This window comes from Ooceraea biroi, chromosome 1 (genome assembly GCF_003672135.1).
Source record: "Ooceraea biroi isolate clonal line C1 chromosome 1, Obir_v5.4, whole genome shotgun sequence".
NCBI classification, from domain to species: Eukaryota; Metazoa; Arthropoda; class Insecta; order Hymenoptera; family Formicidae; genus Ooceraea; species Ooceraea biroi.
Window position 1 is genome coordinate 20,710,222 of NC_039506.1, and position 27,415 is coordinate 20,737,636.

Genomic DNA, 27,415 nt, shown 5'->3' on the forward strand with positions numbered 1-27,415 from the left:
ACACGCGGGGGTGAGAGTATATTCCACGCGTTTGCCCAATCCAATGTTGATGAATGGATAATATTCGCGGAGTTCCGAACTGGCCCGAAAGCTAATTCTTCCGTGCGAGATGCTCCGCAAGGCGGACCAACGTGCGCCAACATCGGGGCGGAATGATGTTTGTCGGGGTGGCGAGGCGCCTCGATGAACGACGCAAGCGATGAATATTCATTCATCTCGAATACTTGCAACTATCCCGCAGCTGCGGGCTTCGCCACGTCGGCGACTTTCTTCGTATTCGAGACATACATCGCGCAATTTCAAGGGGGTACGCTTTCACCCTCCTGCCTCCGTTTTCGCCGTCTTCGCGATCCCCGGATTTTTAAACCCTCGTGAAGCCTGCAACCCCCCCGTGTTGACGTAGGGGAATCGGGTATAGAGTAGCTTCTATATCTCCCGTACACTACGTGGTCACTGAACCGTGCGGAGAATTTTTAAAGTAGAGGAAACCAGCACGCTACCCCCACGCTATGACCGTCTAAAAGTATGATATACCGCGTGTACTCTCGCTTCCTGTACTCCGCGAGTCGCCTACGTATAATTAAATCTGGTATAGTAGGGCTATAGCGTTTCAGTGTAAAGCGGAAGTCGGCTGGTAGGGTTCGATAAATCTGTATCTGGCATTAAATGGAGATGTGCTCGATCGAGAAATATATATATATATATATATATATATAAAAGCGGCGAATCAAAGACACGGGGGTGTCGCAGGGGAACGTGGTCTGCGCTACGTAAAAACATCCCGAAACGATCGGCTCGAGGGACCGACCGACACGATCCATCGATCTTTCGTAACGCGATTCGCTCCGGCTTCTTCTTTTGTCGGCCGTCGACTAGTAGTAGTCAGCAAAGCCGTATACATGCTGATCGGCGTTTTGTGCCGACTGGCGTAGATCGATTGACACGTATTCGGTAACGGCCGCGGTCCAATGAGTTCGTTGATTGCCAAAGCCGATTACGGCGGAGGTGCAGAAGGGCACCTCAAGGCGGAAACAATCGCGTGAATTATGCGTGCGCCCGCGGGCTTTGGGAAAGAATACAGCGTGGCGTGTAGCAGCGAGGAGCGATGATGTTTGAGATTAGATTATCGAAAAATGCAACTTGCATACTTACCCAACTACCCCCTTATAACACTATACGATTAAATATGCATTACTCTCTTATCCGCGAAACGATTGCGATCAATGTAATCTGTGAAAAATGGCCGGGTGATTTAAGAATGCATTTAGCATCCTCGTGTTTCATTTCGTTCCACTCGGCGTGATTCTGCTTGTGCAAACGGCGCAATGCGAACGATCCATGTGAAATTTCTCCGAGAAACGTATACGCGTGTACAGAGATTACGCGTAAATCGTGCAATTACACGTTCTACAAGTTTGCGACCTCCTCCCCCTCCTCCTTCCGGTCGCGGATCGACGTCGTGTTACGGCAACGCCTCGCAATTCCGGAAGTGGTAATACAATTTGGGAATGACTTCGGTCGCGGAGGGAATTACACGAAAACCCCATTTATTCTACGTGTCGATAAGCCTTTGAGAAATCGATCGCGGCACCGCAGTATCGAGCAGGTTGTTTATGCAAGTGTCGGTTACGTTACCACGCCGATAGCCTCGTTTGGCAAGTGTCTCGCGTCGCCCATGCTTCACCACGAAATAACCCAATAGCTCTGACACGTATCTCTGTAACGCCCGAACTTCGGAAATTTCGGACACGCGGCCGACAATGATTTCGCGTCCACGTGGACGTGGTTTTCGCACCATCCCGGCACCGTCTATCAACGGGGGTGACCCGACAACCCCGCGTGTGCTCTCGTCCCGCAATCAAAACCAGGTCGACTGAAGCTGGTAAACGCTGATCGTCGCGCACGGATCTGGTAAACAAACGAAAATCTCAGGCACCTTTTGCCCTCATTTTTAATGCCTTAACGAGCCCTGAAAAATTGCGAATCAAACAGCGAGCTGTTTCTGCGAGCGTATCTTGATCTGGATTAGCGATATCACAGCCGTCGCGCAGATTATGACGCGAAATACGAGCGAAACGAATCACACTTGTGTTGGCGCGCAGAAATACCATCATACTTGAAGCTAGTAATCGTCTTTGTTTAACTCTTCCATTTTACAATGTAAATATGATTCAACGAGAGTCAATTGCATTTCGCGTTGCTGCTCCTTGGAGAACAATTCACTTTTCCGAGTCTCTCGTTCGAGCTTCGTGTACACTCGATTGAATTTCACTCGATCATTCAAAACAGATCGATCAGTTGAAGAATGTCATGTTTCTTTCAAATTTATTTCGGCGCGCAAGAGAGAGCGAAAGCAATTCCTTGCGCAAAACCGCATGCAGTGCGTCACCAGAGGAAGGCAACGTGTTCAAATCGAATCGAGCCCGAACATATCGTCAGCGACGTCGCGTAAATATGACGATGCGATCTCTGGATGGATCAGGTGTTTCTCCTGTCCATGTAAGTGGTAAGTATCCGGGGTTACGGCCCAGGAGGACCGGCAGGGGTGCTCTTGACAAATATCCCGGGTGACGCTCGGCGAATGACGAAAATCCGATTGTGTCAGTCGCCTATGTAGCCGCGGGGGAATTTGAAAAATCGATAGTAACTTCTGACAACGGTCTGCGGAGAGCGGCGGCCAACCCCCTCCTGTTCACCCCTCGGCAGCCGCCGCCTCTCGCCAGGCATCCCCCCATTTTGGCAGCCGCTTCTCATCATCCCCGAGGACGCTGTCTACGCAACTATCGACTTTTTCGGGGAACGTGAGCGGGAAAGAGGAGCGAGGGGTGGCCGGGGGGTGAGCGGGATACGGTAGCCGACAAGCAGCTTCTGAAAAATGCCCCCGGAGCGTGACTACCCTCCGCCTGTTCTTTTTTTCTTCTTTTTCTTCTTCTTCTTCCTTCTCCTTTTCCTCCTACACCTCGTTTGCACCCCCGCGCGAGCCTCACACGAAGTAGCGCGCGAGCGAAGGGAGACGGGGGTGGATTCGGAACGAATGGGCCACACGTGTGCCGCGCGCGTTCTCGTTTTTTCTTCCTTCCTTCCTTCCTTCCTTCCTCTCCCCGCGTCGTTCACCCCCGCGCGGCCTTCGTCCAACCCCCTCGACGTCGTCGATCTCGCGCGGCGCAGCCCGCTACCACCGGCAAAGCGAAACGGGCAAGTCGAACTCTCGCGTACAGCCTGGCACCCCGGAATTCGTGATTTACACTTGTCACGGCGTCGCCCGTGCACCACGTGTCGCGGACACTTAGCGCTTTACTCCCTTATCGCAACGGAGAATTCGAGGCTCGCGTGTGCCCCGCGAAGGGGAGCACGTATCAGAATAAATGCGGGCTTAATCGGCTGTCAAAAGAAAATGGAGCACCAAGGTCGGCTGGTTAACGTTGGAAAAACCTCGTTACCCTTATTTCCCTTCTCCATCCGCGCGCAGCTAGGTAATTCATAGAGCGAGAGATAGCGATCGGCTGAATCCAGAACTGGCGTTTTAATTCGGACTGCAATTCGGTTCAGGGAGCTTAATGTATTTGGGATTTATTAGCTCGCCAAATGCTACCATTCCGCGGCGGCTCTTTAATTAATAAACGCGGTGTACTATTATATCAGTCCGCTGTCCCTGCAGTTGCGTTGTAATTTTATGAGGGGGATGTGGGAACAGAGAGAGTATCTTTTATTGCGTTTCACGTCGCGCTGTTATCGTTACAATACGTAGCTGACTGCAACGATAACCGCGATGCGTCTTTATTATTTTTTCCCCACGTGTAAAGAGATATTACACGTTCTTCGCGTTGATACGTGCGCACGGTGGAAGCATCGTTCCCTTGCTTATACTTCTCCTGATCCTCTTTCTGCCATTTCCACGCGGAAGAAAACATCCCCGCGAGAAAGGAATATTCTCAAATTAAAAAAATGTTGCTTCGTCTGGAAAAATAAAAAAGATTGTCAAAGTTTATCCACATCCTCGCGGACACCAACATTTTTTAGGAAATCCGTTCAGTCACCCCGCTCCGATTATTCTCGGGGCGAGATCAGGCCGTCCCCGAATCAGCGATCGTCGACGACGTTCTTCGCGGGAGGATTTTAATCCCTCAAGAGGGCGACTCACCGGGAATCCGTCTTCTCGTCCTTGCGGCGCGGTTGCCGCGAGGAGGAGCGACCCCGTCGGGTCACCAGAGGCGAGTTGGGGAGAACCTCGAGATTCTCAGATGAATAATATCTAGCGTCGTTCGAGACGCGTCCTAGGATAAATCGTCGTTTGGATGTTACTCCCTCCCATCCTCGCCGTACGTATGTACACACTTACTCCCGTATGTATTATGCATGTAACATATACATATACGTTTATATATCTACGTTCGAAAGTCGGCCGGGAAAAAGGGCTCTCGGGGAATAGGTAAACTGCAGCTAAACTGCGCGTATTACATATGACTCCGCAGCGAGAGCGACGTTGCGGGATCAACGACGTTGTGTGCATCGCGTCCGTGTCTCTGTGCACGTTCGAAAGTTTCCGCGTGATAAGTGGCGAATGATTTATTCATCTCACGACGGAGCGCAGGCAGCGGTACAAATTACGCATCGCGCACAGAAAACCTTCGTGGTACGTGACAGTAATTCATACATCTGTATTAACGCAGGTATCTCCCGTGCGCGCGGCGTGTCCCGGCGGTACCGCTCCGCCCGCTATTCCCGTTCACCGGTATTCCGCACCGTTCGGCAATTTCAAGTAATTTTAATCGCTTGCGCAAACTTCTTCGACCCGCCGATCCGGCGAGAATGTGCCGCTCAATTTTCCTTTTTCTCTTTATTTTCTAATATTCCATATTTTCTAATGCTCCATGCGATTTTCTTGTCTTCCGTTGTCTTCGGATTAAATGTGTCATATAATTCTCCTATTAATATAGATCGCTGAAATTTTCTGATTAGATTCGAATTAAATTAAACATCGCGGATTGAGAGAGGTAGAGAAAAGGAGAGAGAGACAGAGACAGAGAGAGAGAGAGAGAGAGAGAGAGAGAGTAATCAATTAAACGTAATTGCAGCAAATGGACGTTTCGGATTTCGTCTTGCACGACTAGAAGGGAATCAGTTCTTCAAGTAAAATTGCCGATCATGGTGCACATGTTTCATGTACACTATCACAAAATTACAAAGACGTATATTAACCGCAGAACGCGTGTGTCACAAATTAAGAACGTCGAAATTCGGCAGGCCGAGCGCGAAATTGACTTGCAAAATTTTTCTCGTCGAGCTGGCACGTCCTACCATGAGGTTGTCACCGAATTTCGGGCTGACTAATCGAGTGTATCGACACGCAATCACTTAGAAATTGACACGATGGATTGACTGCCGACGCGCGGTGATTCGATTTCGGACGCGAACCGGGACGCTCGTTCATGGCGCCCCATGGCTTCGATGTAGTTATTAGAGAAAATGGAATTAATCGACCTGCTGCCGCCACGCTAATACGGAGCGACGTTAATCCGCTTGCATCCCTCGCGGTCGCGAAAGCGCGCTTCTAATCCGCTCGCAGAGTCCTCATCGTGCGGCACTCGAATCTACCCTAAGAATATAAGGATGCCGTGAGCAAGGCGTACCCCTGGCATCCCTAGTGCCCGGATGTTCTTTTTGCACTCTCGCAGTTATGCCCAGAGGACCCATGGTTCACCACGAGAGCGTAACTACTCGGCCGTGCTATTCTTCGCGGTGCGGTGCGGGAATTTTTGATTAAAGTTTAATTTACAGGCACGGCTCCTGGCGGACTTTAAAACGAGATTTCTCATCCCCCTCCCCATGTCACCGTCGCGCCCGCTTATCGCCGCAGTGGAAAAAATCCAGGGCGCGTGCGATGACGTCTGTAAATATCATCCGCGCGCGGAAATATCGCAAGGTGCATCGCTCGCGTCCGTAGATATTTTCAGTACTCGCGCATCGCGCTTCGAGGTGACTGTAACTTACAGTAATGCAATCCCGTGTAATGCATAATGCAGCGAAGTAACTCCGAGCATTTTTAAGGTGACGCAAGCTTCGATGATCGACGATATGACGATATCTCGCTTGGTATCGATGCATTCACCCGCCAAATTGTCCAATCATTTAAACTGTTAGCTAATCAGTTAAGTAAATGTCTAGTTGCACTTGATTGCCACACGTTTTTCTGGAATCGATATCCATTCGAGAGATTATACGAGAAAATGTGACGTAAGAATTAAAAATAAAAACCGTTAATCGCATGACTCTCATTAAGGTAGATAACTGGTACAACAATACGTACCACATTTTTAGCAACAGTAGTCTGTTTTTGCACAAAGATATCTGCCCCGACTTGATCTCGAAGAGGATGGCCTTGACACGCTCGTAAGGATGGGAGTTTCGTCTCTTATATAAGTTTCGTCTCTTAAATTGCTCTCGAAGCGCAAACTTTATCGTATTGCGCGAATCCGCGAGTGACCCAGAAGAGAGAAGCGGTGTTTAAAGGGTGCACACACACAAGCACATGCAGATACCTGTTAACGCAACAAACCACGGTGTGTGCCAATTAACAACAGCTCAAACTTTACTCCAGAAAAACCACCCTCGTGTTACTCGAGATTTAATTGCAGGGGCAGAGACTCGTTCGTTCGAAATCTTCCATCGGTGAATCCGTGCGGCGATTACAGCGGGCGGTAACGTGCGAATTACGCGACACGCGTGAATTTCACCCCCCGGCGGCCGACGATAAAACACCCGGTTAGGAGGTTCGCAAAAAAAAACAGAGAATGGTTCCCGCATGCGTTTAAATATTTTCTGCTCTTCCCTGCCGCGCTCCCGCCCTCCTTTCTCTACTCGCTCTTGTTCTTTTCCTTCTTCTTTTTCCCTCGCACGTCGCAAACGCCTGACGCACGCGCGCTTAATAAAATGAATATCGCCCTCCAAGGATAACCGCGCGCGCTTCCCACCCCCGACCGAACGGAGGCCCGGTACGAAATTAAAAGCAAAACGTGGCCAGGGAACGCGATATATCAGGAACAGACCCATGGGTAATTGCACGGAGTAAATTCGAAGGGGTTGGCTGCGACGCCGGTGGTGGTGGCGGCGGTCGTCCGAGCGTTAGCACGCAAGAGAGCGCGAAAAAGAGAGACGCGCGCGTGTGCAATAATTGCCAGAGTCGTCCGTGCATCTTCGTCTAATCAACGTGAGATCCGGTTAATCAGCAAGAATGGCAGCGAGCAATTAAACGGGAAAATGCTAGGGCGGGAGCAGGAGGGAAGAGGAGGCCACGTCGCGGACGCTCACCGATTCTTTCCGTCTCTCCCGGATGTGCTCGTTGTTAATTTCCTCGAAGCCGAGTTTCTTCCTCGGCTGAAGTAGCTGCCCCAGCAGTAAACCGGCAATACCCAAGGTGATAAACTTGCAAATGGTTTTTATGCCGTAGGAGGACCGGTGTCAGACCGGCGCAACGGTTCACGCTCGTATTATGAGGCCTTCGCAATATGCGTTTTCAGGCTGAATCAGCTTCGTTCGGTAGAATGTAATCCGTCGTGCTCCTCCCGGCGTGTGCGTGCGTTAATTTCGCGTACATTCACCCTGACATATCGTCGTGTTCGCCGTCACGTTGTTCGTCGACCAAGCGCAATAACGCTCCGGTTCCGAGATGGTCATCACCGCGCGCTCGAAACGCGTGGAGATCGCGCGACCTATGCGCGTCTCGAAATCGCCGATATATGCACTTTTCGAGCGTATCTCGTGGCGAAATTGGAATTTGCCAAGATCCCGGTATAGTCGACGAGAGCCGGGCTTTGTCAAAAATTGGGACGAGAGGCGATCGGACGCACAATGCGGAATGTTCGGCGGTTCTTGCGGATGCGTGGTTCTCCAGTCCGAGCTTAGCCGAATGCGTTAAATATAAATATCGTATTGAGTTGTGTGACATATTTTTGTCCTGTTTGTTTAGGGTTTTTAATAACGAATATATGTTACAATCCATAGTTATTAAAAATACTAAAGAAACGAGACGAATGTATGTTGCAACCAAATACATTATTTAGACAGACAATGCTATCTGTACAATGTGAATTTTACGCGATATAATCGAGAGATCATTCAGCTCTCGAGTGACTAAAAGCGCGCGTACATACATTTCGGCGATGCCTGATTGCTATCGATTCCACGCGAGAGGAAATTTTGCGGTATCCTCCGCGCGTTATTAATTCCATAATTCCACGTTAAGTCTACGCGTGCCGCGCCGAGTTACGGTTCACTTCATTACGATCAGTTCGCTTGACGGGGGAGAATTACAGCGTGTAAATGTATTATTTAGGGGTGCGCACGTAGTATCGTTATCGCGCTGCCGACGTCGGCGCCGCGCGTTTTCGCGATGCGAACGGGAAATATATACAAAACGATACGTGCACGGTGGTATTACGGTTAACGCCGGAAACTACGGTACTCTCGTCTCGCAGACGCAGATAACGGTATTTCTGCTAACACACACAATCGATATCCGATACATCACGGCGGCACAGAAAATAATAACCGATTGCCCTTTCAAACGATATCGTTTTTTTCCTTTTTTTGGCCTTCTTCTCCCCCCTCTCCCGCGTTTCGCCCCCGCGCCCCCGTATCGCCACACAATGGAGTGTCAGCTTTTAAAAAGCCGTCGTGCTTTTTCACTCGAAAAAACGCGGATACGCGCGATACGGTTAAATCCGGTGCTAAAACGCGCGCTCACGCATTTGTCGTGTATCCCGACAACGCGCTCATCCAGTTACAGGCACGCGGTATGAGGAATAACTCCATCATCCGTATCAAGATAGAAGAGCGAAGGAGAGCGCGGAACGCGCGATGGGGTTGATGGGACGACGGGGCGGAAACGGGTTGACGAGGACGGGCGGAATGCGCGGAGCGGGGCATATTGATTTTTTTTGTTGCAAACTGCAACCCGCGCACGGGACAACGGCAAGCAGAATAGAATGATACCAATCAGGGCATTGTTGTGCGTAACGCAATTGCTGGATATGAAATTTTGGGAATGCAGTGGCGGCCGGGATGTCGCGCCGCGGGATGCGGCAATTCGGATGTCGGTCCTCGCGCGGATCCGCGCCGCGGAATCGCGGATCCTCTGTAAAATCCGATGTTGCGGCCGATCCTCGTAACTCGGGGCGGACAATCGCACGCGTAATTCGACGTGTAACTCGATAGGATTCGCGTAATTCGTGGCAACTTCGGCAAGATGCGTGCACTTCTGGAACTGGATCTCGAGAAATAGGACGCGCGTTTCTCGCCTTCGCGAGCGGGAAATGCGCTGCTAAACTCACGCGAGTTAAACGGGGCTTTAATTACATACCTTACTTACGTAAAACTGCAGATGCAATTCTATCCGAGGCGTGAGAACCGCGCGAGGCGGGTTTAAAGCCGACGAGGCCGTCCTCGCGAAGTACAAAATTCGTCTCCGCAGAAACTCGTCGCTCGTGAGCGGAAATATGTAACGCGGGATGCACCGCACGCGGCGTATCTGCAAATATTTAATATAATGTTTTCAGGAGTGTTCTGGCTTGGGGGCGGCTGTAACTTTTACGGTGATGCAACTTCGTGTAACAACACGATATGAAAACAGTGATGGCGCAGTGAAATAAACATTACGATAAATTTTCTGCATTTTTCAGGATGACCGTCATCGGAAGGGAACATCTCTATGGAGATCCGGATCTCCCAAAGTGCAGCGACATTTCCCTCATTCATTCGCTAATCCGCTCGCCGGTTGCGGCGTTTTCCTCCCGCTGTCCGCGCGCGTAAAAAACCACTCGACCATCTCGCGCGCGTTACTCGCGCATTATACGTCGTGAGATACTTTCCGATTGAATTTCCACGCGATCTTCACGTGATGTATGTGCGCGAAACCCATCATAATTTCTCACTTTGACAAATGCATGCGGATCGATTTGACACGAGATGACCCTCTTCTTCCTATTGATAAAGTGCCGCTTATAATAATGACGGATAGGGGGATTCCTGCTCGTCAAACGTCAAGAGCACCATCGTCCTGCCAGTCTTCGATCCATATCGCTCTCTCTCTCTCTCTCTCTTCGCTCTTCCTGGTGGTTTTGTTTGACAGTCGCTCAAAATTTCGCTGAACTGTCATTCAACTCAGTCCATCTTAATATCAATGCATTAAACGCGATGATGAGGAGAATAACGGATACGCGATCGTGCACACGCACATGAGGATATTCGCGACTATTAACACGCAATAACGAAATAAACGTGCGAGGATATCTGTAATATATTGAAGACTTCATATACATATTCATGATTCGCAGAGCCGCGCCGAAACTGCGTTTCCTTTTAACGTAATTCACAGTCGCTACTTCATCACGTTACTCATAATTCGATGCACCGGTAACGAATTTGTAAAGGCACTTGTGCTCTAAACGTAAAAACGATTTAACGTAATGCGGTGAAATTAGCGTTCCGTGTAAAATCCAAAAGCGAGTTACATAAATTGCCGTACCCTCCATTTTGTTAAAAAGCCTCGATGCATAAATCAGCGCGATGAATAATTCTTAGACATGTATAATAGAATGTAACAAGAGCGCAACTGGCACAGCTTGAAATAATAATACGTACCGGTAAAATCCGATGTAATTTCTGCTCGGCTTCCACTTGTTAATTCTGCGTTCCTAGCCAGCTGGAGCTTGGTTTGTCCGTTTCGCTCTTTAATTTAAAAAGAATTTTCCCTTGTGCCACTTCTGTCAGTCACCATTTACTTTCTTGGAGCGGAGATTAAAAATAATGCAAACTCGTCGCAGGGCAGAAAGAACAGGACCACCACAGAAGATTCGATCGAAAAGAATTTTTATTTCGACAACTGTCGTTATAGCACATGGTTTTACCGTACATGTGGGTTTATGACAGCGTATCCTTCATTGCGCGCGTACTCCTCTCTTTGCTCACCCTTCTTATCTCTTTCTCGTTCACCAACGATTTTACCGAACAATACATTTCTGCTCTATTATGTATACCTTCAAAAAAGTATGTAATCCTGGAAATATAGATACGCCTATGCCTTCTAAACGGTCGTAATCGTATGCACTCCCATTCCTTTCTCTCTCTCTCGCTCTTTCTCTCTCTCGCTCTCTCGAACTCGCAAAATAAAAGAAATATTTTTATATATTTTATCTTCTCTCTGCTCCTTTTTTTAATTCCTCTTATCCTCACGTCGTTACATTACCGCGCCGTCAGACGGATTCTTCCTGCGACACTAAATTACACATTTGTACATCGTTAACATCCTTAAAAGTGGTTTGCCCGTCCACCTTTTGGGGGCGCGCGTCTTAAGGGTCGTAAACTAGGTCCGATTCCTTTTAATAACGTACACACGCGAGCATTCGGGTCGCACGCAAATACACGCACGAACACGCCGTACATATACACACGCACGCACGCACGCACGATACACAACGTTCTCTGCTCACTCGTTTATTCCTTTTTAGGGCTGCCAATGCCGCATCGATTCTGGCCCGACGATAAATTCCGATTGATTCGCATTAATTCGATGATAAAATTTGCGCTCGGAATCGCGACGCTCTCGGAGCTGCGATTACGTGCGTGATATGTAGTGAATATGTATAGTGGATATGTGAATAGATGTGTGCGAACAGACTCGGGTACTTCATCAAAAATTTCCCGAGCCTGAACAAATATAAATTTCATTTCAAATGCGTACAGAAGAACAAACAAAAAGAAAGAAAAATTCATCTTTTTGGCAACTCTGTCGCTTATCGCGTTTTCCAAAAAGTCTTTCCTCTCTTCGTCCAGATCATCCTGAATTACGTCTGATATGTCGCGATGATACGTACAAGGATACATGCGTACATGTGCGTTCGATGTTTCTCCGTCGACGGAGCGCATATGTACGCGACATATTGTTTGAAACGACGGCGCCGACGCCTGCTTAAAACTGAAACTTTTATTGTCCGCGGCGGGAGCGTAAATATGCGCTCGGTACTTTGAATCCACGATGAGAAGGATGCAAAATTGAGGGGATGAGATCTCCGCCCGGTCGGTTCGCGAGGGTTTCAGTGGACCAGGAGGGCGTATAACGCGAGCGCGTTACCTCACGGGCTATTAACAGGAGCAACAATCTCTGTCGAGGATTTTTCGCGGGTTCTCACGTGCAAAAGTGCAGTGAATATTATTTAAGGAATTACTCATTTACGGTATTACTGGCGTTAACGCGAGCTATATTGTCCGGCAACGCGTTTCGCGTCCTAATTGCGCCAAGTGCGGCTTTTGCGGCCAGAGTCGATGAGTACTTCCGGTACCGTCGTCCTCCTTCATACCGGCGATCGCTAGGAGACTCGCTTCGACACGCGGAAGTAACGAATTCGATGAACGAAAGCAAGTGCCTTCATCAATAAAGATCCCGCACGTTTCCATTGAAATATTATATTCGGTCTTGTTCAATTGATTCTATCCTCGCGATCTCATTTGCACTCGAGCTTCTGGCATCCTAAGATCCATTTAGGTATTATCATTGAATGATACGTTGATTCGAGCGTGTCATTCGTGAACGGTGGTTGGGTATTTATAATTAGATTTTATACGTATATATAATTCACTTTCTACTCGGAGTGAACGACTAAACGTTGCGAGGAACTGGCTCTTAGTGAGTACTAGAATATCTGGCAGTTTCGCGCGTCGGTCTGAGATTAATTCGGGGAGCCACATGATTTCGTGGATTTCGCTTCACGGCTGAAGGAAACTATATCCTCGTTGCAATATTCAACTTTCTTTTATAATTCTCGATTCGTCTGCTCGTGTCTTTCTTTATTTAGAATCGGAGAGAACGTATCGGAGGAAAGGTCAATCTCGCTGCTCGGGAGGTGACAAATTTAACAATAGCAGCACGCTATCGTGACGTAACGGCGAATCAATGTGCTGTACAGAGAACCCAAGTGGCACTCGAGTATCTTAATAGGAAAACGTTTGTCCTCGCTCCTGTAGATCGTACCTGCAAAGTCACACTGTCAGCGAGCATCCCTCCAACCGTTCATCTCGCTGATATCACTATTTTCCCATCATTATCGTCATTATCGCGCGTCGTTTCACCATCAGCTCGTCTTCCGTCATGGGGTGTGTAAAATCGTATCGTGAAAGTCTGTAGATGTTACGTCGGCTGTGTACAAGACTGCAAGGAATCAGCGAGATTAACACTTTGTCTTCTAATCCCCGTTCTCTGTTCTCTCCGCCCTTCCCTACCTCTCTTTCTCTGTCACTCTTCAAGGTATATATACCTTGTCCAATTATCGGCCTAATTTAAAATACTTCACGGTCGATTGGTAGCTGGTGCGATTTATTGCTGCCAATTGTCGAGACAAGTGGCGAATCCGTTCGTTACATCACGATAGGAAACGCGCGGCACACATGGGCAACGTGTCTCTGTGTTCTGACAATAACGAGGAGTAACAAGGCGGACTTCCTGATGGGTCCGAACAATACTAAAGATTCGCTTCGCAATCACGCCGATGAGAAAGGTCGCGTAACAATTTTATAAAGTCTAATTAAAAATATCTATGATTCAACACACGTACATACATATTCATATATGTATATATAAAATTCATCTCTGATCTCGTTCGTTTACGTCATCATTGTAAAAGCGCGTGGTGTTCCCTCTCGGGCCTAGGGTGTTCTAAATCCGCCGCGTGGCGTAATGTTATGTTAATGCCCGCGCGATAAGGTTCCGAAGGGACGCACGAAAATTCGAGGTACATGAATTTCACGAGCGACGCCACCGCCGTCGTCATCGACCGCGAGAGCACATTTTCACACGCCGGGAGCGGAAGGACGAGCCTCACTCGGCAAGCGAAATTACCTTAAGAAAAGTGAGAAAATATGTGCACAGAGCTGTTTACGCTCGTCTCGCGTAGACCTACATCCCTTTCGGTGCGGCAGTGTTAGGAATATATTTTCTCATGAAAATGTGCGGTCGCGTTATCGATATTCCGGAATTCGAATTAGACGTCGTCGCGTTCGAGAAATTCAGAAGAACGGAGAAACACGATGCGATATATAAAAATTTTGCGACTTGTGCGACGTTGATCGACGACGAGAGATTTTTCAAGTTGCTTTTATTGTAATTGTGTCTCGCCGCGTCAAAAGCACGATTTAAGGATCATAATTACGCGTTAAAAATTCCACCGATTCCACATGACGGTGTTTATTCATATTTTATCGGAGATAAACACGGTGTAATTGATTGCGTTCGGAATTGTTGTAATTAGTCGTATTGAATTAATCAGTGATTAATTAATGGATTATATAGAAAATGTAGCGGTATGAAAGTTTAATGTCAACCCCTCTAATATCGTGCCCGCGAAGCGGCACGTGGAAAAATGTTGGGCGTAATTTAAATAAATTATTCGATAAGTTACCCTCATTAGCAAATATAATCGTTATGTTTGCGTAGCAGGCGACACTCGTGTACACTCGTGTACACTCGTGTACGAAAGTCCCACCTTCCACGCGATATCGCGCGCCACGTGTCAGCAATTAGTTACACAATCATTTATTCGTCAAAAGCAGAACTCCGATAAGTGGAATCGAAAGCGTCCCTCTGTGCGCCAACTCGGATCAATAATTTAGGAAAGTGAAAACCAAAGTTAATAGCAAGCCTCTCTCTTCCTTTCTATCTCTTTCTCTCTCTTTCTTCACGAAACAGCATTACTGCGAACGTACCCCTTGCCGAGTTTTATTATCGAGTCATTCTCGGAGTGCAAAACTTTCGAGAGAACAACCTACTGAAGACCAACCTCGATTCTTCTTCGGATCACTCGAGACTTCCTATCGAAAGTGGTCTTTAGGAAGAGAATTCTGAGAAGCGAGTGTAAGACTCTTAGAAAATATATACCGTCGCTCCCCTGCATGATAGCAGGATAACACGTCCATAAATTATTTTCGTTACGCCGATCAACACGTAATTTCTATCGCGTCCCCGTTTCGTTTACGACAAGCACGTCCACGTGGTGGCGATCTCGTGGTGGCGTGCAACTACTCGATAAATGAAGCTATCGTTGGATTACGTTGCTCAATACACCGTAGAGATTTTTGCCGAGCGGCGTTGCCTCGTGACTGACTACACCTCAAAGATCCACGCCACGTTATGACGGTATATCGCAATTAGCGTGGCTCTACCCCGCGTATTCGTCCGATCGATGTAGCTCGTGTATCGAGTTCGAGTATAGATTCCAGGGACTTCGCACGTGCCTCACTAGCTGGTAGCTACGTAGACAACGAGCGTTGTTGCGTGTATTGAACCGGCCACGGCCGTTGCGGGACGGCGATTGTGTGCCACGTCGATCGAGAGGTGTATATAAAAAAAGCTCGTGGCAATCAGATATAAAGACTCGGCCTGGCCGGCAAGACTTGCACGCAACAGTTGCCTTCCCCGGCTGCGATCGACGTGCCGGTATGCGGCCGCTTTCGAGCGAGCTTAAAGCTTAAAGGGAGAAACGTGAAGAAACGTTTCATCGGTTCGCGATGGAACCTCCTTTCATCGCGATTTCGCGAGTCACGCCTCGAGATGACCGATTTCGATTCCGACGAGCAAGGTTGCCGCGTAAGATTACTGCGCAAGGTTGCTGCGCAAGGTTGTCCATCGCGGACAGATCCGGCGGGTTTTTTCGCGAGATTCGCGCGATTTTTCCTTTTTTCTTCACGGCATCGAACGAACGAGATTGCACGAAATTTCGAGTGGGATTTTCCAGAAAATCGAAAATGGATTCGGTTCACATGCGCGGTAGATTAACGAGCGTTCGCGACGAGCGAAACGGGTGCATTTCGTCGAATCGAGATCGCTTCGCGAGACAAAACTTCCCGGAGGGATAAAAGGACGTATGTAAAAACTAGAGCGAGGGGAACCGATTATTCAGTAATTCGTTCGCTCGCGATCGAGCTACGATCGAAACGCGCGGACAAACGGAATCTTTCATGAAGCAACGACAAAGGAGTCGCCATCCGCTCGCTTATTCTCTCGTTTCCGCCTCCGCGTTTACGAGCGCGGAACGCTTACGTGCAAGCCACATTCGCGTGAGATGAAACGATGAAACGACACCAGTCGAAGTCCCTTTTCGGAGTCTCTTGAAGGGAGACCATTGTCGTTGCTCGTTTCTGCGAGGCGGCGAACCTTCTTACGCTTGAGGTCGGTTAATTGCCGCGACTTTTAATTACGACGGAAACGAGGAAAAAGTCGTTAGACGGCGAGATCGTTCCGCACGTATTTCCGGGGTATTTCCTCTTCCGATGCAAGTCTGGCACGGTCAATGTTATTTGCCCGTCACGCGCACACGTCGTGCTTGTTCTCTTATTACTTCGGATTGATAGAAAGATCGATACAAAAGACTCGGATATGTGGCTCGCGTCCGCGCCGATTAGAGGTGCGGATCTCTCGATATGATGGAGTACGGCTTTGGGATGATCGTTGAGCAGAGAAAATCGATGTGTTCCGCGCGATACGCCCTTGTAGGACGATCGGTAGTGAACGCGCCGAAATCGCGCGAGCGTTAGATCGCGTGTCCTCTCGCCGAGCGGAAACGCGGAAACGCATACACACGTACACACACTCACAACACGCACAACACACAAACACATACACACGGGTACATTATACGGCATACAAAATGAACGCACGTCGACACACTTTAGATGGCGATCGAACGAAACTCGCGACTGGCATTTTGACTTATCGTCAGATCGGATTACCTTCTCCCCGCGCAGGAGTAAAAAAAGATACCCTCGGGACAAATTGGCGGGAGAAAATGGCTCGTAACTTTGATTAAACCGATCATTACCGGGAGAACGTGAGCGAGCTTCTTACGAATAAAATGAAGAAATTAATCATCCTTCTTCCCTCAAGTTTCTTTCCGAACGAAATGTAGCACTGATCTTAAAAAACGCGATATCCGAAAATGTTGGGTAAGAAGGTATCTAATGAGTCTGATTTGTGCAGTAAAATAATTCCTTTCACCACGGTGGAAAATTAGCTCTACAAGAGCGCAGTAATCCGACCTGGCGGTACGGTTCACCATCAGATACGTGGATCGACAGGGACTCACTTACGTAAGACGCTAACGCTAGGCATAAGCCAGCCAATCAATCGCGAAATCCAGCTTTAGTGATTGAGCAATAGTATACATTCGCTCGCGATTGGTTTACAAATTTATCACACAGTCTTATGTAATTGATTCTAGTGGCTCTGTGCTGCACATACAACGACAAAGGCGACGATCGCGACCTGCATATACTCTGGATTCACCGTCACAATACGCGTATTCACCATTGCAGTTCCGTCAATTTTCGAGAACCTTGAAGCTTCAAACTTCGTCACCTACATGCATTAACTTGCAAATTTCATATAGTACTTTCACGCTGATAGATATGAGCAATAAATAGTAAAAAAGACATTCCTCGATGTCGATGCATTCAGCATTGCGCAATCGCATTTCATTGCAGCACCGACAATCAAGCATTATCAAATCCGATAACAAATGATCACCCGTGACGGCAATGACAATGACACGTTACTAAATTTGACAATAAATTACAGAATTGTCATATGAGATCACATTACACGGATCACGTGAAACCGTATTCCAAATCACATGTCGAACAAATGGATAAACTTGTGCCAATTCGGAAGCAGAACCAATTCGATAGAAAAGCTCGAGAACTATCGGGATCAGAAAGCGATCGGCGATCGCGATTAAATCGGGGGAGGAAGGAAATCACGTGCCGTCGTGAGTATGGATCCAGAGTAGCATCCGCGCCGCCACATCTCGCCCGTATTCGATCGTTCTCTGCTTCGGATCTCGGACACGAGAGAGCCACTCGGACCGGCCACTCGAGGCAACAATATAGGCTCGCCGCGGCGCCGTAATCGTGAGAGAGTTTGTCGACCGAGGCTTCGAGGGATACCTCGTCAACCGAAACCACCCCCGGCGCTCTTCCTTCCAATTGAGAGCGCGCCATTTTGCCAGCCATCGAGTCTCCCCTTCCCGTCGAACAAATAATCCGTCGTGATCGCTCCCTTATCGTTCTCTCTTTCTGTTCCTTCATTTTTCACTCTTTCTTTTTTTCCTCTCCTCTTCCCCGTTCACCGAATTGACTAGAAAAGAGATCCGCGAGATACTTGGTGGCTTCCTAAGCGTCGTTCCTCGCTTCCTACATGGATCTTACGCGTCGTCCCCGTCGTCGGGACGCAGTCCTCGCGCTCGCTCGCTCGCTCTTATCGTCTTAAGGATAGTCGCCTAGCGCGATCTCCCTTATTCGGCGAGATCCTGTGTCTCTCCCGACTGACTGACTTTTGGCTTAGCCGTTATACAAATGTATTACCCGTCGATATTGTGCTGCACGACCGCCGGATCGATGACGTGGCCGGGACCACCGTCTCGTCGCTTCCTCGTCTCTGATTTGGTGTACCCTCTTGGTGTATTAAGCGCGCAAGGCATCGCCAGCGGCGACGACGCCTGCCTTCCGTCGATCGACGCTGATTGAGGAATGCCTCGTTGTTGCATTGAACGAAACGTTCCGGGAGGAAAGATCAGCGTTTCCAGAGATGCAGTTAATGGTAACAATTATAACAATTAAGAAATTGCAATCGTGTGTGTCTAGTTCTGAACTGATAACTGCTAAGAGCTGGATGTTCCAGAAGCTCAGCGTGATCTCAAAGATCCCTGCAATATTGATTGTTGCATTCTAAATTCGCAAATTTCCGTGATTAGTTTCTCGACTCCGAAGTCAAATGCAATGTTTACGAGCTTGCGGCTCTTTCACTCACGGCGGATACTGTCGTCCTCGAAACGCCGAGCATCCCTCCCGGAATACCCAGTGCAGGCCAACAACCCCGATGTCGACCACTGGAGGCAATCCTCCCGCGGCAGGTGCGCGCACATCCAAATTAGCGGAACCGTACGTCCGCCAGCTGGTTTGCAGCACCACACGTGACGCACATAAGACATCTCCAATCGTGTCGACCGCACCACTATGAGAACGATGCAACTGTACATCGCAGATGTTCGTCCGTTGAAGTCTCGACTTCGGTCGAGCGTGAACGCGGATGGCACTCTCTTCGAGATCACCGGTGGTCGCCGTGTTCCTGGCCGTCGTTTACGCTCCGAAGATTGTGCCGATGGCAGGCGATGACCGAGAACACATTAAACCGCACAGGTTCCGCTTCGTTAGGTTCAACGAAAACGTACGACGACGTGGGCGAACCTCGGCGACCGCGATCTCGACTTCTTGTAGACTCCTGGAGTAACGGTCGATGTTCGTCGACACTTTGAAAGCTCCCTGTATGCTCAGCTATTCGACTCGCATACTTTGTACGCTTGTGGCAGTCTTGATAGGGTTGGGCTCCTTGGTATCACCCCGTATCCTTCCTGTAGCTTCCCGGTTGCAGGATATCGCTCGAGGTGAAACTGGTGAAACGTAGTCAGGTAATATCCGATCGGGTACTATCGCACCTTCGATCACCGTGCGTGAACACGGTCATGAACTGGCCTTTGTTCGTCCCTGTGACCAACGGGGAATTGCTTTGAACGTGTCTTTTCGCGCGCGATACTTTCGTCGTCGGCCATCGTCGGCACTGCACGCGATCACACCGAGATTCGTCCATTCGTCCATTCAGGACGTACTACTCTTCGTGTTCCTGTTCACTACCGCCCGTCCGACACTCGCGAGGACGACTCTCGTTCTTGGGCTCCTCTTCTAACTCCTGCTCCCTTAGCAGTCGGTGTCGTCCTCCTGGTGCCTCCTGCGCAACTCCAGGTAACGGTGCCGGGCGTCGCAGTAATGAAGTAGCGGTACCTAGACGTCGGTGCCGGTGCCCTCCTGATAACCCTCGTCGGGCGAGCTGCGCGTGGAGCCCAGGACGCGCTTGAGCGCCGAGACCGGCGGCAGCACCGGGACACCCTTCTGCCAGACCCGCATCTGTTTGGCGCCGGGTGGGAACTGCTCGACGACCGGCGCCACCACCGCGAGCTGCTCCTTCGACGGGTACGTGCTCGTCGTCACGGCGGACGTCCTGCCGCAGCTGGTGTCTCTGGCCTCCCACAGGCCGCAGCTAGAGTACAACATCTTGCCGGCATCGTCCATCGCAGCGACCCGCGACCCGTAATCGGCGACACCGTAAGGCGTGATGTCCTCGGCGGAGCCGCGCCGGGTGTCCCTGATGAGATCCGGATTATCGATCGGCATCAGGGACGTCGTCGACGAGAAGCACCCGGCGCTCGGCACTGCCACTAGACCAGTCGGTTGGCTCTGATCGTCGAATCGACTGATCGTACTGTACTCGTTCTCCCACACGACGGCCGTTTGCGGTCGCTGCACGTAACTCAGGTGTAACGAAGCCGGCGGTTTCGACTCGAGCGCGAACGACGCCGTCTCGATATCTTCGTGCTTCCTGCGGCTGGTCGAGGTCGCGGACGATGGATTGTTGTCTCCGGGATTGTTGCTGCCGGTACCGCTGCCGTCACCGGAAGTCGCTTCCATGGGTGCCGACGACTTCACGTCCTTCAGCGGCATCCTGCGCAACCGGATGAACAGCACGAGAATGATGAGTAGAATGAAGAGGATGAGTACTACCAGCGCAGCTGATATGCCGGCAATCTGGCCCGAGCCCAGAGTCGACATGCCCGCGGTCCTCATGGACACGTGCAGGGTGAAGTTGGTCTCGACGCTGCCGGCGCGGTTCTCGGCGACGCAGTAGAACTCGCTGGAGTCCGCCTCCTGGGCGTTGGTGAGAATCAGGGTGCTCTGCTTGCGGAACTGGCCCTCCTCGAAAATCAGGATCTTCTGGTAGCTGCTGAAGGCCGAGTGATTGGTCAGCTGACGACCATTCCAATACCACTTGACCTTCGCAGGTGGTACTGCACTCACACGACACACGATGCTGGCGTTCTCGCCGATGGTCGCCTCGGCATAGCGGTTCTCGATACGCAGGACCGGCCGGCAGGCAAAATCATCGGTGTGGAGTTCGGTGAAGGCACGGTTGTGCAGCTGCTCGGGCTTGTGGCACACGGGCGCCACGAGACTCGGATTATGCTTCCCCAGCCATATCTTCATCTCGCGCAGGTAGCAATCGCAGTTCCACGGGTTGTCATGTAGCTCGATGCTGGTGAGCTTGTTGAGCGGCTCGAACGTGCCCGTGTGCAAGGTATGCAGCTGATTGTTGTTCAGCTTGAGGCTTTCGAGGTGCTGGAGGCCGTGCAGACCCTTGGGCTGGATCTCGACGAGCCTCGTGTGCGACAAATCGAGCTTCACCAGGTTCGACGTGTTCTCGAACGCGTGCGGGGGGATCCGCTCGAGCGGGTTGTACGCGAGCACCAGGTCGCGCAGGAACGGCGTCCTGATGAAGCTCGCGCTCGGCACCACCGTCAGCAGATTGTGGCTGAGATCGAGTTCGACGAGATTCGTAAGACCGTCCAGTGCCTCGTTGTCGATCCGGTCGATACGGCACTCACGCAGGTAAAGACGCTGCAGATTCGTCAGCTTCACGCGTACGAAGATGTTGCTGGTGAGGTGGCGGATGTCGTTGCTGCTCATGTCCAGCACCTGGGTCTCCGGATCGATCCACTCCGGTATGCTGGTCAGGGCCCGATTCACGCACTCCACCGTGCGCTTCCCGCTTTTCCACTTGCACGAGCATTCGTCCGCGCACTTGTCGCCGCTCGCCGCCACGCCGAGCACCGTCACCGCGTACAGCAAGAACACCGAGATCCCCATGGTGGATCGTTATTGTCGTCGTCGTCGTCGTCGCAGCGAACTTCCAGCGTCCCGAGTATCCGTGACACCTCGACTCTTCTTCGCCACGACACCCGCACTCTCGACGGCACTCAGAACTCGCGTGCGCGTCGCCTCCTCAACAACGGCCGCGAGGCGCCTTCGCCCGCTCGAGGAAGCCTTTCGGAACCGATCTTACGCCCATCCTCCACCTCCTTTCCGCGTCCTCGCACTCGACTCTTGCGCCTTCTCTTCTCGTTCCTCTTGTTCTTTCTCGTTCCTCGACTGATCTCCTCTATCGTCCTCTTCCAGCTCTCTTCTCTCTCCTCACATGCGAATTTTCTTTTACTAGTTGCTTGCTCTTGTTGATGAACGCCTTCACGCGTCGCGATTTACTCAAATCCACCACTCTCCGGAGTCCTCGCAGCGCACGGTGGTGAATCACGAGAAAGATCGAAACTGAACAGACCCGTCTCGTCCATTCGTGAGCGCTGTGTCCTCGACGCCTTTCCTCGGCGACTCGTCACTCGCGTATATCGGTTCACTACGTTTCTCTGCTCTCGCGTCGAAGAAGGAGAGCAGCGCGCTCCGCTCGACGAGCCCAAACGGACGACGCTGTGGACGTCCCCTCGGGTTTTCGATCAGCCACTTCGTCGAGTATCCATTGGCGGCGTCACACGTGCGCACACGCGACCAGCACACAGCGACGTCACCGTTAGGCGGACGACCAAGCTGGCAGATCGTCGTCCTCGACGTTGTCGTCGTCGTCGTCGTCGTTCGTTCTTACATAAACCCGCGTTGTCGTCCACCAACGTGCACTCGCGCCAACCCCGAAGAGAAACTCTCCTCCTCGACGCCTCCGCCACGCCGTATCGACTACCGTAAGCGCACTACTACCACCAGCGGCAGCAGCACCGCCACCACTCACATCACCGACCACCGCAGCTACTACCACCGGAGTAGCACCCCTGATACCCGAATTCTCAGGGGGTGTCCCGTCGCGCTACCGAGCGTAACGCTGTTCTCGTTGAACGGGGGCCAACGTACGAGGGTTCGCGATGCGGTCTCCCCGACAGAATGCAACCCCGCTTTCTCTCACTCGCTCTCCCCTTCGTTCCCTTTCTGTCCTTCTTTCGCCCACGTTCTCTACGCGTTTCTATCTGTCTCACGCGCGCGCGCGCGCTCGCGGGGGAAAAAAAGGACCGGAGCCGGCGACGGCGACGCCAGCGACGTTCGGAGTCGTCGTTGCTGAAATGCGAGACTGCGAAACGCCCGGCAGCGAAGCGGAGAGACACCCTCTCGCGCTCTCTCGTCTCCTCGTATCTTCATCTCGCGTCGTCCTCTCTTCGTCCGCCGTCCATCCGTCCGTCCGTCCGTCCATCCGTCCGTACGTACGCCCGTTGCCACCCCCGCCGCGTCCCTACTCTCTCACCCTGTTTCGCACCCCGCAACCCGCCGCGCACGCCAGGTCGCACGGGAGGGAAAACGCCGACGCGAAGTAGGGCGCACCCTTCTTCCACTCTCGTACACAGGGTGGTCGAAGCGTTTAGACGTTGATGGCGAGATCGCAGAGCCTCGAGATGCGCTTCCCGCTTTCGAAAATCAAAAAGAACGTCGGATTTATTTAACGCGGAGACTCAAAGAGATCTAGTGAATTTGGACCTCGGGCGCTTTCGGAATCCCGAGACTTCAAAGGATCCAATTTTTATGCGACGCTTAAACGCGTCCCGTAACGTTTCACGTTAAAAGTTGGAGAATCGTAAAGCAGCGGGATTCGATGAAATTTTCACTAAGGGCAAATCGCCCGGAAATTCGGCAGATAATACAGCTTTAATACTGGTCGTTTGAATTCTTTATGACACCCTGTGTATATCAGATATATGTACACGTACACACGTGCGCACACGTACGCCTGTACGACCACCGTGATTCCACACCACCCTTCGCACCCCACAACCACATCGCGCGTACATCCTCCAACGTCCCGACGTCCACCTCTCTCTCTCTCTCTCTCTCTCTCGCACTCTTTCTCTCCGAGAGATTGCCACCCTCTCTCTACTCGCCGCCGCGCTACCTACGGCTACTCTCTCTGTAACAAATCCCCACTTCCACCCTTCGGCGGCGACGGTCGGCTCGCGAACCCTCCGCGGCGAGTCGAATCGGGAGCGTTTTCAACCCCTACCAACGCTCGGGCAACCCCACCCTGGTCGCAAGAACAGGAGGGATACCTTCTACCCCTAAACGGGTATGATGGCGGGAGCGCGCGCATATCGCAGTCGCTATACTCGCCGTTCTATCGTCCTCCACATTTCCCCCCTCGGACCAACTTCTCTGCGAGCGCCACGGCGCTTCGCGTCTCTTTATCCTCAGGAACTTACCTCCCCGGCGCCCTTCGTCACCCCGCAACGCTCTTGGCCGATCTCGCCACCGAATCCCGCACTCTCGACATATCGAATGCTACGTCACAGCGGGGGAGATATACGGCTATTTCGCAAAGTGGTTAAATGCACTGCCAGATTACGGGAAGGAGAGAGAGAGAGAGAGAGGGAGGATGGCGGCAGCGCCGCTGGCCCGACTGCGCGATATCGGCCGCAGAATCGTGGAATTCCACGGTAGAATTCCATCCGCGCGCCGGGCGATACGGGGTGCTCGGGGTATATCTAAGGTGCCCCATATTCCATCTACATACTCAACCCTAAGTGCCACCCTGTCCGATTCTCGTTTCGTGCAAACAAATGATTCCCTCAACGGGAAGTCGATTAATTTCAACGACGGCTCGATCGTTCCTTCGCGGCTCATTCAGGTTTTCTTTCAAGTTTGCTATTTCGGGAACGAGGGAGACGGGATCACATCGTAAAATCGCGATCAGGGTGGTTTTTCCTCGGCCTTGAAAGCACGCAGGAGTCTGGCAGAGTCCTTGGTAGATGAATTTACGGGGGTGGCAACAGAGATTGATATTTTATTCAGCATAATACAGCGTAATTGAAAACACCCCACATGTTCCTCCGTAGCAACGTCTCCGTAACTCTGCTGTAACGCACCCCGCTTCCCTTTAACAAACGTCCCGGGGATCGGCCTGAAAGCTCGCGCTCCAACGGCCACCATGCTCGGCATTAAACGTGGCGACGAATAGAGGCGAGAATACCCCGAACCGGGGAAAGTATCTCTCATTTCTTTATTCCGCCGTCTTCTGCCGGCGTCCTTGTATCCACTGCCGTTGCCATCATCGTATTGTCGCCGCCTATATATCCAAGCTGGGGGATGTGCGTGGCATACGGACTCCCTCGACCGTACGAGTATCCCCTTCTCTCTCTTTGCTCTTTTCTCCCCATCTTCGGAGTCCCGCAACCCTGCAAACGACTTGTGGAAAAATAATTCAGAAAATGAGAGAGCTACGACTGTGGCAGCACGAGATTCAGCTGGCGACGGCGAGAAAGAAGACAGGGAGGAAGGAGACCGCTCGGATTTGGCTACGAGGAGAGAAGAATGACACCTTTTGGCCGCGATGTGGACGAGACGGAGGAATGACTCGTAGTCGTGTACAAATTCTCCCTGGAGGACCTCTTAGACCTAATTGGCCGTCCGAATCGATATCTGCCCGTCCGTTGTCGGCAAAATTGCGACAGTACGCTCCTCTCTGTCTCCTTCTCGATTTCTCCCTTTCTTTCTCTTTCTCTCTGTTGAGAAAGGGGAGGAGAAAGGGACGATTCAAAGTGACGAGAAAATAAATCTTACGGAATTGGTCCGGAAGAGGGTCGTGGAGCTGCGCTTTCCTTCGCCGTTTCATTTAGTGCTTTATGAAAATAAATAGACTCGACCGTTGTAACTCGTTTAGAGGAAAAAGAAAAAAAAACAGAAACGAAAACTGGTAGCCCGAATTGACATGGGACAATTTGAATTTGCCGACCAGGATGCTGCACCGGGAAGGCAGGTACGCAAAAAAAAGCGCCTTTTGGAAGACTCAATCTCCACGCAGGCAAAATAGAAGAGCGGATCTTCGATCTTGGTAGTACACAATACGTCAATTGGCACGACGAGTCATACGTTCCAGAGAAGATTCTTTTAAGAAGATTAAAGGCACTTTAAATTACAAATCTCTGATCACGGATAAAGCTCTCAGGAATTATTCGTTTCGTCCGTGCGATTACAAATGATCGATTAGCCTCAGTACACGAACACACACACAAGCAAATAGAACGCGAGACGAGAAGTCCACGGAAGATAAATGGATAATCGCAGAATGCGAACTCTCTCTCTCTCTCTCTCTTTTCTAAATTGACGTTACGCTTGACGAGGGTGGGTGGATTCGCAGGCGCTACGGAGATAAGAGAGAGGGTCGATAACGCATCTTTGCCCGCGATGCATCCGACGATGCCGCGGCCGACGACGCTATTTAAACGGGTACTTAAAATCAATAGCGGACCGACGTTTATCGCGCGCCAAGGGTCTGACAGCATAATTCTTACGCCTCCTTCCTCCCCGCCCTTTCCACCTTCTCACGAACCTCGCCAGCTTGTCTCCGGCGAATTCTGCCCTCCGCAGGCTCTCTTCCCTCAGAAGAGCGAAAGAAGAGGATCGTGGAGGGGCTAGGAAGGGCTTACGATAACGGCGATACTGTCGAACCGCGCGCGGATGCTTATCCGACAGGCACTCGAGTATCGGCCTTTCATTTTCGGTATCGAGGGTATCATTCACGGTAGCACTCTTTGTTTTCTCAGGTAGAACTCTCTAACGTCGCCAGCAATTCGAGAATGCATCGGAGAATGACGGAAGAGTGGAGACTGTTTCCTTTCAATTTCATACAAAGTATCGCGTTCCCGATTAATTGTTTTTAAAATTAATTAATTAATTGCGAAGCTATAGCGAGCTTTCGTATTCGCGAACGCATCGCTAACTCTCGTCATTCTGTTGGATTATCGCTTAAATTCGATGCGCTGTAACTGCCAGGGATGCTGTAACGACGTTACGATACTGAAAAAGTACCGATACTCTCGTCACGTTATCTCGGATATATTGCTCCGGTGACCATCCCGTTAGTATCATCGGAATACCGATGCATCAATGGCATCTGTAAAAGAATAGCATATCCTCGCATCGGAGCGAGATACTGTGTATATCATGTTCGTCCGGTATTAATCTGTGAAATAGCATTAAACATGATTAGTGGAGAACGCATTACTTCGTCTCATGAAGTAAATCAGTACAAGCCGTACAATAAGGCGAATACCTCGATATCTCAATGTAACATTGCACTTCACGTAATCCGCTTAAATGTGTATTAGCTGCAATAATCCGCAGGATGTATCTGCAAAATATATTACCGTGCATAACAATAAAGCGGTTGCGCGGATCTCTTCTGAAATATATGCAAATAATGGATAGACTTCGGCAAGAGCTATCCGACAAAGCTATGCACGAGATTTCCACATAGCGCATTTTCCTTTATGCGATGTACTATTATATCTAATCTGTATCAATCTCTTGTAAATGAATAAATTATTTTATATAACTGTAAAGGCAAATTATTACTTATAAATTGCACCCAACTCATCTCATATATAATAAATAATATGAAATATATCCTTTAACATAAAATAAATTCTTTTGATAGCGCGAGCGCGAATCT

General features: G+C 50.3%; 1 protein-coding gene across 1 annotated transcript; it reads right to left on the reverse strand.

Moving 5' to 3' along the window:
* Nucleotides 1-13,250: 13,250 nt before the first annotated feature.
* Nucleotides 13,251-27,292, reverse strand: LOC105278529 (leucine-rich repeat-containing protein 24). Its single transcript, XM_011337679.3, has one exon. It carries the CDS (start codon nt 21,790-21,792, stop codon nt 19,876-19,878), a length of 1,917 nt encoding a protein of 638 aa, XP_011335981.2. The 5' UTR covers nt 21,793-27,292; the 3' UTR covers nt 13,251-19,875.
* Between the last annotated feature and the right edge of the window lie 123 nt (nt 27,293-27,415).

What these genes read in the sequence shown, in the direction of transcription:
- LOC105278529 (XM_011337679.3), bottom strand. Translation starts at nt 21,792, where the DNA reads ATGGGGATCTCGGTGTTCTTGCTGTACGCGGTGACGGTGCTCGGCGTG.